At 45.2% G+C, this 21,045-nt stretch overlaps 2 protein-coding genes across 3 annotated transcripts; one reads left to right on the plus strand and one right to left on the minus strand.

The window, feature by feature from the left end:
• The first annotated feature begins 6 nt into the window (after nucleotides 1–6).
• Nucleotides 7–11,797, plus strand: hars (histidyl-tRNA synthetase). Of its 2 annotated transcripts, XM_070837110.1 has the most exons (14): nucleotides 65–163; nucleotides 1,512–1,931; nucleotides 2,073–2,162; nucleotides 2,952–3,071; nucleotides 4,944–5,039; nucleotides 7,271–7,396; nucleotides 7,538–7,645; nucleotides 7,728–7,826; nucleotides 8,204–8,297; nucleotides 8,772–8,899; nucleotides 9,216–9,488; nucleotides 9,641–9,757; nucleotides 10,774–10,920; nucleotides 11,039–11,797. In XM_070837110.1, exons 2-14 carry the CDS (start codon nucleotides 1,821–1,823, stop codon nucleotides 11,096–11,098), a joined length of 1,569 nt encoding a protein of 522 aa, XP_070693211.1. In that variant the 5' UTR covers nucleotides 65–163; nucleotides 1,512–1,820; the 3' UTR covers nucleotides 11,099–11,797. The 2 variants fall into 2 exon arrangements, with proteins under 2 accessions (XP_070693212.1, XP_070693211.1); XM_070837111.1 differs by lacking the exon at nucleotides 1,512–1,931 and having other exon boundaries at nucleotides 7–163.
• A 3,094-nt stretch (nucleotides 11,798–14,891) lies between these two features.
• Nucleotides 14,892–20,773, minus strand: dnd1 (DND microRNA-mediated repression inhibitor 1). Its single transcript, XM_070836996.1, has 5 exons — nucleotides 20,744–20,773; nucleotides 18,897–19,002; nucleotides 17,110–17,435; nucleotides 16,791–16,923; nucleotides 14,892–15,454 (listed from the first exon to the last, which is right to left on the minus strand). The coding sequence occupies exons 1-5, from the start codon at nucleotides 20,771–20,773 to the stop codon at nucleotides 14,892–14,894; spliced, it is 1,158 nt and encodes a 385-aa protein (XP_070693097.1).
• Nucleotides 20,774–21,045: the final 272 nt, after the last annotated feature.

Below are 21,045 nucleotides of genomic sequence, written 5' to 3' on the forward strand. Positions count from 1 at the left end.
CGCCGCCATAGTCTTGACAGGTGCAGGGTCCCGGGAGGCGTGAGTAGCGGTGGAAATACATTCATGAAAAGTCATGGAAGACAAGGCACAGATACAAGAAGCGATTAAAATCCAAGGGGAGGTCGTTCGAAAACTAAAATGTGAGAAGGCGAGCAAAGAGCAGGTCAGTACTCACGTGTCGGTGTGATGGCAGGGCTCCTTCTGTCCATGCACAGCATGTCCGTTTGGCAGAGAACGAAACAGAAATCCACAGACTTTATGTCAAATTAATATTATTGCGGCTTTTAGTTCATCTTGTTGCCCACAACTGACCCAGCACTGTCGGGTCTATTCTGACTCATGTCTTCTAGCGACATACATGACTACTACATGACATCCACTGATGGTCACGTATTGAAATGCATCACCTAAAAATCTGTCTTCTGACATTTTCCCTCTGTTATTCATATGACTGGAAGACATCAAGAATTCAGAATGGTGTCCCGTTGTATTGTGCGATGAGGGTTCAATGATCACCGAGCCATCATTAAAATGCTCTACATTTGAATGATATTTGGAGCAGACCTGAGTACGGCAGAGCCGCTAACTTAGCTTCACACGGCGGCTACACGCCATTTGGCCTGCTGTCACCTCGGCTGCATATTATTACATATTAATACATAATACAGGGGACAGCTGTCACTTTGTTTCTACCGGTGTTTTCATTTTAGCTCAACCGGCTAACAGCTACTGAACTAGCTTTAACCTAGCTTAGCGCTACTTTAAATGGAGCGCTCAACTAGCCCGGCTTCGCTGTGTCCAGCTAGCTAGCTAGCTCCGTCCAGTTAGCTAGCTCTGTCCAGTTAGCTAGCTCTGTCCAGTTAGCTAGCTAGAGCTAACAGTGGTCTATGGCAGGGAGGGGAAAGTAGCCTAAAGCTGGAAATAGTCTGTTTTATCTGCAAATGGACGTTTTTAGACAACTTTGTCACATGAACGTTAAGAAAGTCTTTTAAAAATGTTTTAGAATGGCTGACGCAATAACTGGCTTCGTTAGCACAGATGGCTCTCACTGTGACAGGAGGAGTATGTAGCTCATCAGGTTTGTGCAGGCGCCACCTGTGGATGGATTCTACATCCAAGATGCCATCTCTACATTGCAGAGTCCGCTGTCTGATAAGGACAGGAGGATGACACATGAAATACCACATACACAGTCTGACCTGTCATGCTGTCCTGATGCCAATCATTATCTCAGCATTCATTCCATTCAAGTGTCAAATTAGCTCGTGGTTCCTCTGTGCCACTCCTTTCTCTTGCTGAACAGCTGACAGATTAAACAGAAAAAAATAGAAATATAAGGAGACCTTAAAATGCAATAGAAATATCCAGTCCACGGTCAGAGCAGGACTTTGTGTGTGTATGTGTGTGGGCTGCTTTGATTGACTTGGTACATCTCATGTTCTATCCTCCATGCTGTGATGATGATGATGATGATGATGATGCGTCATGCGTCATGCCCCGCCCTCCCCTAGTGCTAGGGTTGCTTACCACTTTTCTCCTGTTCTTCCTGCCCGAACCTGGATGACCTCGGCCTGCCTCATCCTTCATCATCACCGTCATCTACCTCGCTGTCTGTGGAATCCAACCCTCTCGGACATCATTTCTAAACTCGCGCCCTGGCTCTACTCACTCTGTGATTGGCTCCCGTGGCTGACCGTGGACAATACCACTGGACATTGCTCCTCCCATGATGCACTCCTGAACTTTTGCTTGACCAATTTCTGGACTTGTTTTTTTTTTTTTTTTTTACCCTTATATTTTTGTATCCCCTGTGCTGTGGCATGAACGTGCTGGGCATGTTTTGTGCTCGTGCTTGCTCTGGTCTGGTGGGCTGCCGGACTGCAACACGTGCCCGATATCTGCATTCTTTCCCTGGGATCACTGTGGCCCAGGTAGGCCTCTGGTCCTCTGTGTTTCCTGTAGTAACGTCTGCACTTTCTCTTTTGTTCACCTTGACCTTGAGCATGACACTAATGTCAAAAGTCTATAGTAAGTTTTCACTCATTTCTTATCTGCTTGTGTGTCTGTTGCAGATTGATGAAGAGGTAGCCAAACTGCTGGAGCTGAAGGCTCAAATAGGAGGAGATGATGGCAAACATCAGTTTGTTCTCAAGACAGCAAAGGTAAGGCTACAGTGTTTCTGGATTCAAACACACATGCCTTTACCGTTTACTGTACATACAGAGCTCTGCTGGAATAGAAAATAAATGACCAAGGTGTTGGTGTTGTCACCAGCGTCTTCTCTGGCAACCGGTCATATATTAGGTGGTGAAACTCGCCCTGGTAACCAAGGAAATAGAGGAAAAGCCTGTTCTGACCAGACATTATCGCAACGGAGACAAAAAAAAAAAGAGCCCATTTTTGGGAGCACTGAGCTGCTCAGCCTGACGCTGAACTCCACTGTGCTGTTTGTATTCACTGTTGTATTGTATTCACGATGTCTCAGATGGATTGTGCACCCACATTGCTCTACAGCTGTCTGAGCTGTGAATCTTATCTGGACAAAGTATGAGGGCAAACATCCTCTGGTTGGTGCTCATAGTGAAAAAAGTGTCAAACAAATGGATAGAAAAGGTTAATAAAAAACAAAGGAGTGATGCTGGCCTATCATACAATGGCAGCGGTGAGGTGTTGTCATAGAAACAAAACCCTCATGCAGTGTTTTTTTCGCTTACCACAAAAGCGGGCCCTAACCCCACTTCTGCTGTCTCAACCTGCCTGTCAAAAAGCTGCAGGTCACGGCTGCCTTGTGCTTAAGGCCCATGTTATACACTACCATCAGGACATGCAGATTCTTAAAACTCTTAATTCTTCACTACAACCCTGCGGGTGGATGCACACCTAATTCACATGATTTTTGAAACCTTTCAAAAGTCCACTCGATTCATGCAGAAAATATCTTTCCTTGTCAGGGAACGAGGGACTACAACCCCAAGCAGATGGCAATCAGAGAAAAAGTCTTCAACACCATCATCGGCTGCTTCAAACGTCACGGAGCAGAGACCATCGACACACCTGTTTTTGAACTAAAGGTAAACCCTCACACAAGCTTCAACACGATTTAAAGGATAACTCGTGACATTTTTAAACCTCGGCCTTGGTTTTACATATTTTGGGGTTGGAAATGAGAGGTAGGTCCAAAAACATTTGGAAATGGTCCAGTAGACTGACTCAGCCAGCAGCCACACGTCTTACCGACAATGAAACATTACTCTTCTTGTCAACAGAGTGTGATGGCTCTAAGGAGAGCCGTAATCACAGCTGTTTCTGGTTAAACCAAGTCTGTCTCTGTAGGGATCCTTTCCATGAATTCCTAAATTTGTGTGTGTACCTCAGGCTGTGACATGTTGATGCATTATGGGTACTATACTGTACATACATATACTGTACATACTATTAGTATGATTTTTAATGTGGACTGTTCCTTAAGCTCTTTGAAATCAGAGATCATGGTGGTGAATTAGTAAAGTAAATGTTCCTTGTTGTGTTGAATGTTTTACATTGTAGAAGGAAGTACATCTCTGTCTCAGCCTCGCCTGTCCACCAGTGCCCACACATTCTGTCTCCTCCTCGTCCTGCTTCGACGTTCAGTTTGTGGTCACTGAGCCAGCACTTTGTGAGGATCTGTCTCTGCTCTCCGTCTCTGTCTATCAGGACACTATCTGTCATGGCAGACACATTAGAATCTCACATTTTGATCTCCTTTATAAAATCTTTGTTTCTTATCACTCCATGGAAGAGGACGAGGGCCTAAACCTGCCACAACTGTCTCAGGAAGCGCTCCTGTTCTCAGGTTGTTTGTGGAAACGTGAGGCACACGGTAGACAAGCGAGTAATTTTTTCAAGAAGTTGAGGTTAACTTCACTTTGTGCTAACTTAGTGCTAAGCTATCGGCTGTTCATGGTACCTTGCCGTTTCCCCATTTTCGGCTTATCCACCGCTTCACTTCACCAAGTGGCCGCCACCAGACCCTCTGTCAGTCATGCCCCCACTCACCTCACCATCCGGATGTGAGAGCTGTGTCCGTCTAGCTCAAACTATCTGAGTTGGAAGGTAGAATATCCATCCTGGATCAAATTATGGATGAAGAAGGGATCCTGGACTCCCTGGTCACCTTGGGACCAGCTGTCACTACATCAACGACATCTACTGGAGAACTGGTCTCCACTGTCTCATGTACGGATTCCGCTGCTGCCGTGCTGCTGACCACTGGACCCAGCGGGGAGCTAAGCCCTGGTTAGCTCCACTCTGCTACGAGCTTAGAAATATTGGTGTTATATTCAATCATGCCATGTTTTTTGATCAACACATCAGATCATTGACCAGGATCTGCGTCTTTCATTTAAGAAACATTGCTAAACTTAGGCCCATTGTCTCACATTCTGAGCTTCAGATGCTTATTTACGCTTTTATATCATCCCGGTTGGACTATTGGAACTCCCTTTTCACCTGCCTCAGCACCTGGCCTCCCATCATATATAGAGCCCTGCATGGTCAGGCACCAGCATACATCTCTGAGCTGCTTCATCATCACCAGTAGGTCCCTCAGACCCTCTGACCAGGGTTTAATGTCAGTCCCTGGCACTTGTGGTGGCTCCGACATTGTGGAACAGCTTCCTGTAGACATTCGATCTGTAGTCTCTGTTGATGCTTTTAAACTGGCCTTTTTCTCACCTCCTGCTGTCTAATGTTTATGGGTCATGCTGATTGTTTTTTTTTTTTTATTGTTTATGATCTTATTTATTATTTTATTTAATAATAAATAATAATTATTTTATTTATTTATTTATTTTTCATATTTTTTGTTTTTATGTATTTAATTACTCCTGTGAAGCACTCTGTGACTTTGTTCTGTGAAAAGTGCTATACTAAATAAACTTCATTCTCTCTTTGTTGGCGTGTAGGAAACCTTGACGGGGAAGTATGGAGAAGATTCCAAGCTCATCTATGACCTCAAAGACCAAGGAGGAGAGCTGTTGTCCCTGAGATATGACCTCACAGTATCCTTCAAGCACACTCAGCCATGAGCGCTGTTCATTCATATCTCCATGGTTCAACTGCATCTCAACCAGCCATCTGCACTAAGTGGGCAGTAAAAAAATGGAGTAGTTTATCTAACTGTCATCTTGTTTTAGAAATACAGTACTGTTCAAAAGTCTGTCAGGTGTGAAGAAAAGCTGTAAGTAGTAGTAAGAATGCTTTCAAAAATATAAAATTTTATTGTTCATTTTTAAAAATCTAAATGAAATCAGTATCTGCTGTGACCAGCCTTTGCCTTCAAACCAGCATCTTCTAAGTACACCTGCACACAGTTTCTGAAGGAACTCAATAGGGAGGTTGTTCCCGACATGTTGGAGAACTAACCACAGATTTTCTGTGGATGTATTCTGCCTCAGATCCTTCTGTCTCTTCATTTGATCCCAGACAGACTGGATGATGTTGAGATCAGGGCTCTGTGGGGGCCACACCATCACTTCCAGGACTCCTTATTCTTCTTTACGCTGAAGATAGTTCCTAATGACACTGGCTGTGTGTTTGGGGTCGTTGTCCTGCTGCAGAATAAATTTGGGGCCAATCAGAACCTCCCTGATGGTATTACATGATGGATTAGTATCTGCCTGTGTTTCTCAGCATTGCGGACATCATTAACTCTGACAAAATCCCCAACTCTATTTGCAGAAGTGCAGTCCCAAACTTGCAGAGAACCTCCACCAGCTTCACTGTTGCCTGCAGACACTCATTATTGTACCGGGAACAAACTGCCTTCTGCTACAGCCACATATTTACCATTTAGCTTCATCAGTCCATTTCCCTGCTCCCCAGTTCCTGTGTGTTGATGCACAGTTGAGTCTCTTGGTCATGTTTCCACATCAGAGGTTTGGCTTTTTGGCCACAGTACTTCCATGAAGACCACTTCTGACCAGACTTCTCTGGACAGTAGATGGTGTTCCTGGGTCCCGCTGGTTACTGCTGGTTCAGAGCTGATGACACTGCTGGACATCTTCTGATCTCAAAGGGAAGTAAACACAATGTGTCCTTCATCTGCTGCACTAAGTTTCCTTGGCTGACCGCTGTGTCTACGGTCCTCAGCGTCGCCCGTTTCTTTATGTAAATTTGGCAAGCCGAACGCATTCTGTTCTGGAGATTGATTGACATTGGTCTACAGTCCCTTAGCCAATTAGGACGCAAAACACAATGCGTGTTCATACACGGAAAAAAAAAAGCATGCAAAATTGCACTAAAAAAATCCGCGAAACAGCGAGGCTGCGAAAGGTGAACCGCGTTATAGCGAGGGACTACTGTAATTGCCTAAGCATTTTGAGTTGTCACCATCTTTTTTGTGGACAGTCACTATGGCTACAGGTGCCACTCTCATTTGTGAGGTTGGAGCCAAAAAAAAACCCCAAAACAGTTGTTGACAGGTCAAGAAGCCAAATTGGCTACTGAACAAGAGGTATTTATGGGCAGTGGAGGGAACTGTTTTGCTAATAAATACTAATAAACACTGTTAAGTTCGATTGTCTCGTGAAAATCTACTCCTTCTCCCTAATTAAAAATCCAAAACCCATAAATATAAGTTGATCCTTTGGACACAGGTGTTTCCTTCACGGCACTGACTTCACTGCAAAGTCTGTTTACAGTGTCTGAAGCTTCAAGCTTCCACACACAAGGTAAATATTGGCCAGGATGGCCTTCCAAACTATGTGTGATGTCACAAATGTAAGCCCGCCCCTTAAAGTAGGATTTTCAGTGAGCAAATATAAACTTTCTACTTTCAGAAGATGAATGTGAAAATAGCCATCTAGTGTTGAACTCTGCATAAACACCCTGCTGTAGCACGAAGCTCCAGCATTCAACAGAAACCAAAACACTTGGGTGGAGAGGAACTTTGATTAGTTTGGTTAGGGTCTGTCACAGCATGTCGAAGTATCCTCAACTAGACACTGAACTCCAAGTAGCTGCTAAAGCTGCTCTTTTGTGTGTGAGTGTGAATGATGTGTGAATGCAGTGTTTCAGTTAAAGTCTGGCTAACTTTTACTCATAGATAAAATATGGAAGTACGTTTCATTGTAGTTCTCATTTTTTCAAAGGTGACTTTTCTAGTTTTACTCCTGTTTTTGTTGGGGGAAAAAAAGGCCGTGGACAAATGCTGCTACACTCCCCCCCCCCAAATGTTGTTTGCCTCCATTGAAGCAAAGAGCGCTGTCGTCCTTGACCTGCCCTCTCTCAGGTGCCCTTCGCCCGCTACCTGGCCATGAACAAGATCACCAACATCAAGCGCTACCATATTGCTAAGGTGTACCGCCGTGATAACCCAGCCATGACCCGCGGACGCTACCGAGAGTTTTACCAATGTGTGAGTCGTCCTCGTGCATGTTTCCATTCCTGCCAGGGACCACGGACCAAGTGGTTGGATGACTTGTTTGATCTTTTGCAAACTGATGTGGCTTAATCACCTTTGGCAGGGACAACTGGGTAATATGCTTGTGTGTTTCAGGATTTTGACATCGCAGGGCAGTACGACGCTATGATTCCAGATGCCGAGTGTCTGAAGATCGTCCACGAAATCCTCAGCGAGCTGGACATCGGAGACTTCCGCATCAAGGTTTGTTACGTCCATCCACAAGTCACATTTACAGCTGCAACTTCAACCATGTAACCACCACGCCCCCCCCCCCCGTTTCCAGGTCAACGACAGACGCATTCTCGACGGGATGTTTGCCGTTTGTGGCGTTCCAGATGACAAGTTCCGCACCATTTGTTCAACGGTGGATAAACTGGACAAGGTAGGAGACTTACTGCTGTGCACATACTCAGACAGACAGACATGAAAGTCCATCATTAATGAAAATAATGGCTTAGCATCTTGAAACAATGACTTTATGTCTTATCTTTATTTTGAGAAAGTTTCTTACTCTGAGATATTAAATCATTATTTCCAGAACGTTTCTCATTATAACGACTGGTTGGCATGGTTTTTTTTTTTCATCACACTGGTGGAAATGGGCTTCCATACACAGAAGCTCAGGTAAATGGTAGATGGTGCGCCACAGAGTCTACTATTGTTATGAAGGCCAGACTTTCAGACTAAAGCCTGTTTGCACACTACTCCATACCACCCGTTGACCCATCTCTTCATGGCATTTCTCCTGTCCAACCGTAGATGCCCTGGGAGGACGTGAAGAAGGAGATGGTGAATGAGAAGGGCCTGTCAGAGGAGGCTGCTGACCAGATTGGGCAGTATGTCAGTATGCAGGGTGAGACCTTCTGCTAATTCACCCCAGATGTGAGCCACACAGCGACATGTTAGTCTGTCGGAGTAGTACATTTACTAAGTACTGTACTTAAGTACAGTTTGGACTTACTGGGACTTTAATTGTGTAGCTCATCTTCATGTAACTTTATACTTCAATAGATTTCAGACGTAAATGTTGCACTTTTTACTCCACTACATTTATTTGACAGCTATAGTTACTAGTTACTTGCTAATTTTTAATAGAAAACAAATCATGAGATGATAAACTACAATGCTGTGCAACAGATAAAGCAGTTAACGGACCTTAATTGATCATTGACATGATTAATAAGCTCACAGCATAGAAACAGTAGTGGATTTGTGGGATTTGAATGTCAGCCTGTAGAGAGGAGTCGTCAACAATAATAATACTGTGACTGTAACGGAGAGCTAAGGCTGCTGTGAGTGCTGGATGTGAAGCCTGTTGATGTCGCAGGTGGGATGGACTTGGCAGAGCTCCTCCTTCAGGACCAGAAAATGTCTCAGAGCAAGCAGGCCGTTGCCGGCCTGTCCGACATAAAGCTGCTCTTCAGCTACCTGCAGCTCTTCCAGGTCACAGACAAGGTGAGGCATGATGTTATCCACGTTATCCACATCTCGAAATAGCTTTTCAACAACAACAACGATCAGATGATATATTATACAGTACTGTGCAGCTGGGAAGAAATGGTGTTCTGAAGGCAAAGGCTGGTCACAGCAAATACTTGATTTAGATTTTTCTTTCTCGATTAAAAATAAACAATTACATTTTAGATTTTTTAAGCATTCTGACTTTATATACTATATATAGACTTTTGACCCTCTACTGTTGTCCCACTGGGAACTGCCTGTTGTCTCTGGTGCCTTTTCTGTCTTACCTGTCTCACTCCGTCATCTCCAGGTGGTGTTTGACCTCAGTCTGGCCCGGGGTCTGGACTATTACACAGGTATCATATATGAGGCGCTGCTGACCCAGGCAGGCATGGCCCCGGCGTCCACTGATGCCCAGAATGGTGCACCTGTGGAGGAGAGCGTCAGCGTGGGCAGCGTGGCTGGCGGGGGGCGGTACGACGGCCTGGTGGGCATGTTTGACCCCAAGGGCAGGAAGGTACCGTGTGTGGGGGTCAGCATCGGCATCGAGAGGATCTTCTCCATCATGGAGCAGAAGGCTGAGGTAATGTGTCAATTACTCGCAAACCAATTTGCCTGTTTTCTGCCAAGTATTCATTTCATTTTAAAAATGTGACCTGTCTGACTGGTGTTCCTCACATCTAAATGTCATGTTGATAATAAATGTCTACACTGTAACCGTGCTGTGTTGTTCAGACCTCAGCAGAGAGGGTTCGCACCACAGAGGTTCAGGTCATGGTGGCGTCTGCTCAGAAGAACCTGCTGGAAGAGAAACTCAAGCTGGTCACTCTGCTCTGGAATGCTGGCATTAAGGTGTGTGTCTATATTCAGTATTGACCTCATACAGCATAACTGGACCACAGACATCAGATTATAAAAGACAACCTTTTGCACAAAGTTAATAACTTAAAGCAGGACTCTGTTTTTCTATTTTATTTTTACATATTTTGGGTTTTAAATGACCAGTAGTCCATGGTCCAGTAGATCACCTCACCTGGCTGCTCCACTTAGCTGCAATGTGATCCTTTGGGGCAACTGCACCTGATCACAGTAGGTCCACTAAAAGTGCTTGTTTGATCCAGTGTGTGACAGCATTATGGGAAGGATCCCTACAGAGTACCTACCTGTCATTTTAGCAGGCACAACACAGGAGGTGATGTCTACCGCTGCTTCAACTGGTCGGTTTGTGTTATTGAGTGTTAAACACATAGCGTGTTAGATCCAAACTAACTCTTTAAAACACAGAAGTCACAAAATAACTAACTAACTGAGTGAGGCAGCTGTAGACCAACAACTCCTGTGTTCTGAGAAGTATAATTCTTAGTGTTTTAGTGAATGGAGTCTGGTGTGTGTGTCAGAGAGCGATATAACGGCTGTTTGTGGTTAAACCAGAAGGATCTTCCAGGTCTCTCTCTGTAGGGATCCTTTCCATGATGCTGTCACACACTTAGAATAACACTCTGAGCCTGTCAGTGGATCAAACAAGCACTTTTAGTGGACCTGCTGTGATCAGGTGCAGTTGTCCCAAAGGATCACGTCGCAGCCTGTTTCCCAGCTGCCAGCTGAGACGATGTGCTCGACCAATTGCCCACCAGTCATTTCAAAGGTAAAATAGGGTCCAGGTTTAAAAATGCCGGCGCTCTCCTTAAAATTATTAACATTATTTGCAGTTGCCACGAACAATCACTAGACCCCACTGAGGTTTGCTTTGTTGGTCTGGAATCCCACTTGATCCTAAGATGCTGTCATTTAATAAAGATATTAAAGTCCAGTCAGCTGAATCGTGTGTGTGTCTGTGTGTGTCTGTGTGTCTGTCTGTCTCTCTCCAGGCAGAGGTGATGTACAAGAAAAACCCCAAACTGCTGAGTCAGCTGCAGCACTGTGAGGAGTCAGGGATCCCACTGGTGGCGATACTGGGAGAACAGGAGCTGAAAGATGGAGTGGTCAAGCTCCGTGTAGTGGCCACCAGAGAGGAGGTATCCAGACAGCGCACACACTCCTTCTGCCTAATGCTGGAGTCACACTGACACCAGTGTGCTTGACGTGTCGTAATTAGAACTTGGTTGCAGGACTAACCGCCGTCTCCCTTCGCAGGTGGATATTTCCAGAGCAGATCTTATAGATGAGATCAGGAGGAGGACCTCTGAGGCCTAGCATCTCCCTTCTGTTCAGCCACGCCCCCTCGCTCATCCCCCGGTCGCTTCATACACAGACACTGAGCAGACTCTCATCTCGTCCTCCGTGGAGCATGTTGGACCTCATGCAGCCTTGAAAGCACACAGCCAGCCTCACTTTCATAGTCGCCATGTAGACTGGTATTATGTTGCACTCATGCCACTGTAACAGAGCAGGTAGCCAAGAGCAGAGATGCTAACTGGTGTGTATTTAATATGTGTGCTACTTAAAAGGGAACACAGTCATTAGAGCATCCAGGAAATGTATTGCAGTTTACATGGAATGAAAGGAAAGGGTTTTTTTTGGAAAGACATGTACCTGCTTTCAGTGTCAGCATGGTATAATTGAGTGCTCTGAGGACCAGATCTTTCATTCAAGTCCCATAAGTCAGTTTCTTATTCTCTATAAAGCCGCTGGATATCTAAAAAAGGATTTTTGAGATGAAGATTCTTTTCTAGAGCCAAATTCCTTCAGAAATGCTCTGTCTTTATCATCTAAGGATGACAAACTGTCAGACATGTTTCGCCTCCAGCCTGAACCCATCAGATGATTTGCTGCTGTTCAATCTAACAACTTCAACTCGTACCAAAACAAAGGCTTGTTTGTACCTGTATCAAACATGGCTGTGCTGTCAAGTGTCTGAAATAAACATATTCACCATTTTGCTCAATACTAAAATCCAGCTGCTGTGTTGACTGTGATGAGTTTGTGTGTGTGTGTGTGTGTGTGCTTAGTGTTGTGTGAAGTTACAGTGAAAAGGCCAAATTCCAGATGTGATTGTCAATGAGCTTTACAGGTGTCCACACATAGACAGCTGTGGTTTTATTCATTTGTATACTTTTATTTATTTCAGACATGGATATCGTAAAAATCTCTGGCTGATTTCTCTAAATGGGCATAACCCAAAATATGTCGGGCGTGACATCACAAAACTCTCCCAGTCAGCAAGGTGATGCCACATGAGCACTGTGGCAAGGCTGTGCTCTCTGAACCAGCTGTACTGTGGGTAACTTCCAATGCTCAGGCTTGGAAATGGTGACAGTGAACATCAGCAACAGTTTTAGTTTTTCCAGTTACTCTTCTGATGTAGAGCAGATTCTTTTTTCTAAACTACACAGCCTGTATTATCATGCATAACAAGTTTTACAACAAAAGGAGGCTCATCACCAAAGTGTAATCCCCATATCAAGTGTTGGAAGAAGTATTTATTCAATTCAATTCAATTCAATTTAGATCCTTTTACTTAATAGTAGTGGTTAAGACTCCCGTTTAATCTGGCAAGATAGTCTTAAAACCTATAGAAAGGCCCGCTGTAATGCCAGAGCCGCCTACTACTCCTCATTAATAGAAGAAAATAAAAGCAACCCTAGATTTCTTTTTAGCACAATAGCTAGGCTGACAAGGAGCCAGACCTCTGTTGTTCCCTTAGAGCTCAGCAGTAACGACTTCATGAGCTTCTTTAATGATAAAATTCTAACTATTAGAGACAAAATTCAGCACCTCCTGCCCTCAACAGGCTCTGATCCAACTTCAAACCTAGGAACCATAGAAACAGCTGTTACACCTGATGTGTACTTGGACTGTTTTTCTCCTCATCTAGACCGTCAACATGTCTCCTAGACCCCATTCCTACTGGACTACTTAAGGAGGTCCTGCCCCTAATTAACACGTCCTTACTGGATATGACAAATCAGTCTTTACTAACAGGCATGTACCACAGTCCTTCAAAGTAGCAGTAATTAAACCTCTCCTGAAAAAGCCCACTCTTGATTCAGGTGTATTAGCCAACTATAGACCTATATCCAACCTTCTGCTGCTAAATTCAGATAAAACTGAAGTTATTCTGCTTGGCCCAAACACCTCAAAGACATCTTTTCTACCAACATAACTGCTCTGGATGGCATTACTCTGGCCTCCAGCTCCACTGTGAGGAATCTGGGAGTCTTATTTGATCAAGATTTGTCCTTTAACTCCCACATTAAACAGATTTCTAGAACTGCTTTTTCCATCTACGTAATATTACTAAAATCAGGCCCATCATATCCATAGATGATACAGAAAAATTTGTGCACAACTTGTCACTTCTAGGTTGGACTATTGTAACTCCTTATTATCAGGCTGCTCCAATAAGTCCTTAAAGACTCTCCAGCTGGTCCAGAACGCTGCTGCTCGTTCTGATGAGAACTAAAAGAAGAGACCATATCTGAGCCTGGTTCTGTTCCAGGTTTCTTCCTGTTAAAGGGGAGTTCTTCCTCCACTGTTTCCTAATATAATATCTGACGCTGCTCATGTGGGGATTCTTGAATCCTTAATGTTGAATTCCTGAATCGTTGGGTCTCTCTCTAATTAAAGAGTTTGGTCTAGACCTGCTCTTTATGGAAAGAGTCTTGAGATAACGCTGTTATGAATTGGTGCTATATAAATAAAGATTGATTGATAGTACCAGTACTACATAAATACACTATTACACGTAAAAAAGTCCTGAATTCAATATCCTACTTAAGTATATTACTGTTATCAGAAAAATGCCCTTAAAGTATCAAAAGTAGAAGTATTGGTTCTGCAGTAAAATGTCTCCTATAACTGATGCATTATATGTGATATGTGTGACTTTAGACTTGAAATGAAAGAGGCCAAATGAGTGACTCTTGCTGGTTTAATATACTGTACACTGGTACTTTTTTATGTACAGTGTTCTGTAACTACTACTGACTCTAGGTTAAATAATTGTACCAGATTTGCTAGTGGATAAATCTAGTGATGTAGAAAGTTACATAAAATGGAATTGTATTTATGCAGAGCTCTTCAGTAAATCTACATAGGTATTTTACACCACCACTGATTTTAGATATTCAACATGATTTGAATGAAATCCAAAGGATTCTATGAAGTGTTTCAAAAATGTTTAGCAATATCATGAACAGCAGCCTCAACAGTGAAGTCAACTGCTCTCTGAGTCATCCTCAACACAAAGCATCAGCTTCCTGAAGGTACATTAGTGTATTATGTGTAGAATGTAGTTTGGTGTACCTAATAAACTTTAGATCATTTGTAATACATGAACTAGTTGTAATAGGATCACACCAACAGACCTTAACGGGGGACAGGTTTATTCACTCACTGCCATCACTGAGAACATCTGCTTAACGGTGATCAAAGTGCTGACACTGTGGAGCGCACACAGTAAAGGCCATGATCATCGTGAATACTGATCACAGTTTCAACTTTGTACACATTTTTTGCTCATTTCAAAATAGGAGTGCTCTGATATTCATGATAAACTGAAACTCAAGTTGCTTTCAAAGAACCAAATGAGGTGGATGGAAATTATCAGGATTATTTTAGCCTGATAAACATGGTAGTCTGGATTAATTGAGCCTCGTCTGAAGAGCAGGGCCCTAGAATGAAGCGGAAATATACTGTGGCACACTCCCCGTCGGCAATGCCCGCATTCTGTCAGTGGTTATTAATCAATCATCTTTCCATTGGTCCTTCATGCTGTACATTTATATCATGTAGCAACACAATCACATTCTTTTCAAATCTTATTTAATTAAAATGAGGAACCAATCCAACAGTAACGCACACTAAAAAACATGCATAAAACAAACCCCAGAAGTTCAAACAAGACAAATCAGTCTACTACTCTAATAAAAGCATGCATAAATCAACAAACTACATGTAAGATCGAACATCTTTTCTGGACACTGACAAAACAAACAGGCAGAACCAGTGCTGTGAAGTATGTACTGTAGGCTCTGTGATGAGCTTGTCAGTGGGTGAGCTGGGACACCTTCTGCAGGACCTGCTGGGCTGCAGCCCGCCGAGCTTCCTCCGGCATGGTGGCAGCAGAGGGTCCTGGCAAGATCATAACCAGCCCTTCAAAGGCTGTGGTTATCCCGGGGATACACACCTTATAGGTGAAGTAGAGGAATCCATCAGGCCCGGCGTGGCTGTAGTACAACTCATAGAGCGGCTGGCCGACCCCGGTCACCTCACACAGCTTCTGAAGGAGCATCACGGGGGACGCTGTGGACACTCGGTGTCCCTGGGAGGTAGACAGGGTGGTCGAGGCAGAGCTGGGAGAGGAAGGGTGCAAGGGGGCAGTGGGTCCTCCCACTGCTCTGCAGAACCCTGGGGGGATGGGTGGAGGGTGGGCCAGGCGTGGGGGCAGGACAGAGCGCTGCGGAGAATTCAGGACATGGCGTGGCGGTGTCAGGGGTGGCGGTAGGAGGCTCAGTGAAGGTTTCTGTTGAGGCAGCGGCTCGTCCACGCTCTGCCTCACCGTTGACTGCCACTTGATTGAGACGGCCAATGCAAACCGCCTTTTAAATGCTGGAGACAAAAGAGGAAAGTACAGTAGTAACGGAGAATGGCAGCAATTACCTTTTCATCTTTTTATCTCAAGCACGTACAAGCATCCTCTTATTACAAAAGATAATAAAGTCGTATTCTCACTGACCAGAAATCAACCTTTTGTTTAAGATCATGAGATATTTAAGTAATTAACACAAGAAAACACCTCTAAGAGGACATTTTTTAAAAAGGTAGAGCTGAGGGTCTGGTTATGCTTAACAAGGATGATTTGTCATTAATCGACATAACATCCAGTCAAAAGTGGCTCGAGTGTCAGCTGTTACACACGGCTGCACTCTGAAGGTGAAAAAATATCCTGCCCATAGAGAGCGGAGGGATGTGATATTTTAGTTTAAATACGGGGAGAAGGGTGGCTCCTTTCTCACCACACTGTCCGATTGTCCGTTTCGGAAAATCACAGAAATTGACATTTTTAAGTTCACAGAACCAAGTCAAGTCTCAAGTCTTTTGGACCCACATGACTTTCACACATCTCTTATTGTCACATTAAGGTGACCTTGCTGTCCAACCACCTTTACTTTAGCTTTTCAGCAAAAGCTATAATAATTAGGCAGCGTAGAGCACAATGGATCGAACTTGACACTGCTTTGCTTATGAAAGAATAAGCATCAAGTTCATCAAGGATCCTGGTCCTGGTCCTGCTGATGTGGTTCTCTGGTTCCTATGGATCCTGGTCCTGGTCCCGCTGATGTGGTTCTCCATCAGCCAATGGATGTGCGTCTGTCCAAGGCTACAGCCTGTCCGTCCTTGGGAGCTGGATCTCTCCTTCATTGTGGTGCTCCTGGAGGTTTCTCTTTTCCCACTGGGTTTTTTGAGTTTTTCTTCCCGAAGAAGGAGGGTGATGCCTCGGACTGATCCATCGGACCAATCCATTGGTCTCATCGACTGCTGGACTCTTTATTAGATTGTTTGTTCGCTTACACTTCTTGTTTATTTCAGTGAACTTTGTAAAGCACTGTGAGACAACTCTGTTGTGATATTGGGCTATACAAAATAAATTGAATTGAATTGAAGTTAAGCTTGAACACTGAACTTAGGTTTAAGTTCTGCTGACTCACTATGTTCATCTTTTATGAACCGTTCAGTATCAGTCCAGTCGAGCAGAGCCCCAGCAGAGTGATGTCCGTGATGATGTCCCTCACCTGAATTAAGGGTTTTCTCCTTTGAGTAGCCCTACTGGTCGTCTCGAGAGTACTTTCAAAAATGTTCAACCTTAAACTTACATATTTCTTTGACCACAGCAACACACTGATCCCATGTGTCAGTCCATCTCCACCGACGGGAGCTCACCTACCTTCCACCAGCACCTTCTTCGCCATAGACGCAGTGTGGTGGGATGAGAAGGCGATTATAGCGGACACCCCCTCTATGCCGGGCCCTGCCTTCAGAGACACTCTCTCCACCCCCTCTGTCAATGCACGCAGCGCCTGGGCACACATGGTAGTCTTTACATAACATTTATTCACAGTACGCTAACATTTTCAAACTATTTCAATGGTAAACAATGGGGACTATAACACAACTTCATTTCAGTGACCATGGACGAGACACTTATTAACTGTATTAATAAAAAAACACACACTCCTATCAGATGAACTACACGACAGCTGTACCTGCAGCAGCTCCTCTGGCTTCGTGGCGGCCGGCAGGTCTCCCAGACAGAGGTGTCTCTTCTCCGTGCTACGGCGGACACTGAGGCGCAGGCCGGGCTCCAGCATGTGACCGTGCAGCAGGCGGATGGCATCGGTAGCGACGACTGGCGAGCCGTATTTGGCATAAGCGAAGCCACGGTTCTGGCCACTGAAGTTCATCATGAGGCGGAACTCCCACAGGGGCCCCACGGAGCTGAAGAGGGGGATCAACTGATCCTCATAGACGTCCCGTGAGATCTGGCTGATGAAGACCTCGCAGCGAGCTCCTGGGGCAGGGCCGACCCACACTGACGAGAGAACGGAGAGGAGAGCGAGCAGGTCATGTCCTCTGAATGTGTGCTACGTTTATAACATGGTCTCATACATACACAGTGCCAGTCAAAGGTTTGGACATACCTTGTCATGACAAAAAGAATGAAAAACCATTGAAGGAGAAGATGTGTCCAAACTTTTGACTGGTACTGTCTTTACACTGCTCAAAAAAAAAGTAAGGGAACACTTAATCATCACAGTATAACACCAAGTTAATTAATTCTTCAGGGATATCAGTCTGTCCAGTTAGGAAAACATAAGCGATTGTGAACCAGTTTCACTTGTTTTGATGCACATGAAAGACAACAGGTGCACCGGAGAGGCAACAGCAAGACGACCCCCAAGGGGAACGGTTTAGCAGGTGGTGGCTACAGACAATCACTTTCTCCTTGTTCTTCCTGACTGATTCTTCTCGAGTTTTGGTTTGATAGTGTCCTTGTCACTACTGGCAGCTGCAGTACCTGCAGCCCGTTCAGGCAGCACAGGTAGTCCAGCTCCTCCAGGATGGAACATCCATACGTTTGCTGTTGTAAGAAGGTTTGCTGTGTCTCCCAGCACAGTCTCCAGAGCATGGAGGAGATACCAGGAGACAGACCGTTACACGAGGAGAGCTGGACAGGGCCGTAAAAGGGCATCAACCCAGCAGCAGGACCGGTATCTGCTCCTCTGAGTGAGGAGGAACAGGATGACCCCCAGCAGGCTACAGGTGTGCATGTTTCTGATCAAACTGTCAGAAACAGACTCCATGAGGGGCGGCATGAGGGCTCGATGTCCTCTAGTGGGACCTGTGCTCACAGCCCAGCAGCTCGATTGGCATTCACCAGAGAACACCAGAATTGGCCGGGTCCACCATTGGCACCCAGTTCTCTTCACAGATGAGAGCAGGTTCACACTGAGCACATGTGACAGACGTGACAGAGTCTGGAGATGCTGTGGTGAGCGTTATGCTGCCTGCAACATCATCCAGCATGAGGTCACAAAAGACCTCCACGTGCTAACCTACGGTACCCTGACTGCTGTTAGGTACCAGGATGAAAATTCCCAGAGCTGGTGCAGGGGGCCCTGGTTCTTCCTGGTGCAGGGCAATGCTCGGCCTCATGTGGCCAGAGTGTGTAGGCAGCTCCCGGATGACGAAGGCATTGATGCCACTGACTGGCACTCATGTTCCCCAGAATTTAATCCCATTGAGAACCTCTGGGATTTTATGTATCGGTGCATCCGGTGCCGCCAAGTAGCACCACAGACTGTCCAGGAGCTCACTGAAGCCCTGATCCAGGTCTGGGAGGAGATCCCCCTAGGACACCATCCACCATCTCATCAGGAGCCCAGACACTATCAGAGTGCATACAGGCTCGTGGGAGCCATACACACCACTGAGTATGTGTGTGTGTGTGTGTGTGTGTGTGTGTGTGTGTGTGAGCTGAGAAGCTTCTCACCCTCAGGTGGTCCTCCATACTTCCTCTGACCGTTAACTTGAGTCAGTTTTGTGTTCGTTGTTTTCAGCCACGTTTCCAGCTCCTGCACCCGCTCAAGGTTCAGCACCTGAAGGGGAAACCAAGTGGGAACAATTCCTCAGCGACAGCCCCTGTCCAGCTAACGGCAAAGACCGGCCCTTCTCAACAGGATCAGTGTTACACTGGGAACACAGATCAAAACTTCAGAAATGCAGATATCATCTTTTTTTATTCTACACGCTTTTTCCTTTTTTCCCCCCCACCATGCAACTCCACCACCAACGCTCTGGTTGGAGACTGGAGTGTGCTCAAAAGTATTCAACCACCCTCTGATGTGTAAAACAGGCGGAGGTCTGCTTTGGGGCTGTAGTGTGCAGGCGTGTGCTCCACAGTTTGACGCTGACCCAGTGAACGTAGCTGGTACCGTGACTCCTGCAGTGTCCACAGAAAACAGTGATCTAATAATAAACGGGCCAATTCGTTATACATCTCTTCATTTTAATACTTTACGTACGATGTTGTTAAGAATAGTGAACTAAATAATGCTCCATGATGAATATGGGGCTTCAAACAGACCCTGTGATTGGCATCAGCTGTTACTGCTTCCAGTGATTAGTGACCGGCCCGAACATCCAGGGGGGTGCATACGTTGATGACTAAATGTTGCAGCCACTGCTGGGTGGTTTTGTTGTATGTTATTTTTTTCCAAATCACCGTCATCTTTGTTCCTGCTTTTAAAATATCACCATGAATATGGTAGCGTGGAGTTTTTAAACATCAAGTGTGTTTTTCACACTGTTGCATCCCTGAAGGAGACGTGTTGCAGCACTGGCTCTAAGCCCTCAGTGCTGTGTTAATGCACGTCTACGGTTCAGATGATTGCAGGGCTACTATATAAGGAAGTGTATTAGTATCAGTATTCTCTAAAAACACTTCAACTTATTTCCCAAGCCCTGATATTGTATTAAACTTTTTGAATGTGTTATTCATGCATAACTGTGAAATGTGTTGCTGCTGAGGTAACTCTCCTGCCCTCTACATGATGCTACAGGGGCGCCAGGACCCACGCTGCCAGGCTGAGGTTCAGCTTTAACACCAGAACAATACATGATATACAGATCTGCCAACACACCACTGAATTAAGAGTACAGATTCAGACAGACGTGTTGCACCCATAGTTTGTCCAGTGTAAGGAAGCAAATGGCAGGAATCATGTGGAGCTGTGACCTGACCTGCATCTACTAATTGAACATCACATAATTTACTCATTGCCATTAAGTCACAACTCCATACACACCTCAGCTCAGTCTCACCTCCAGACTGTGATGCACAGACACTTCCTTTTCCATCCCCAATTTATCCATTTGACCTCACTTTTATACTTGATGCTTATATTTACATCAGTGTCCTCTGGTGCTTGACGCACGCACGCTGAGAATAAACCGTGTGCACACACACACACACACACACACACAGCAATAAGGTCACCGTTCCGTTTCACACTATGGAATGGACGGAACACAAGGCCTCCAGGAGTTGGAGAATGGTTCGAATGTCTGGAAGAGCAGGCTGTCTGTGCGTCATTCCCAGGAGAACAATGTTAACAATGGGGCTGAACCCAGCGGGCACAGAGCCAGGACAGACAGCGGGAGGAAACGGACACGGACACAATGTAGCCAAAAGCGGCAGCTCGATACAAACTAACGCGCCCCTCAGACCGAGGCTGCTGCTGCTGCTGCCCTGGCCCCAGGCTGCTGCTGCCCTCTTCCCGTCCACTTTCCCCAGCTTTACTGACTGCACGCCAGCACGGTGGCAGTCAGAGAAGTTACCTGGCTCTGCTGGCCCTCCATCATCTCCATGGCTCGTACGGTTTCGCGGACTGTGACGCCACCCTGTAGCCCGTGGCCTCACCTGGAGCTCCTCACGATTGGCCAGCAACCCCCTCCTCCTCTGGAGCTGGGGGGGGGGGCTCCACTGCTTAATGACAATAAATCACGTCACATTTTTGACTCGATTGTCTGTTTGCTTTGAACTGTTTATTTTCTTGTCTTCACTTTTTGTTTTAATTTTTATTTCAAATGCGATTTGCATTGTGTTGTGGCATCTCCGTTGTTTGTTGTTCCTGAATGTG

The sequence above is a fragment of the Pempheris klunzingeri genome, chromosome 9, assembly GCF_042242105.1.
Source record: "Pempheris klunzingeri isolate RE-2024b chromosome 9, fPemKlu1.hap1, whole genome shotgun sequence".
NCBI lineage: Eukaryota > Metazoa > Chordata > Actinopteri > Acropomatiformes > Pempheridae > Pempheris > Pempheris klunzingeri.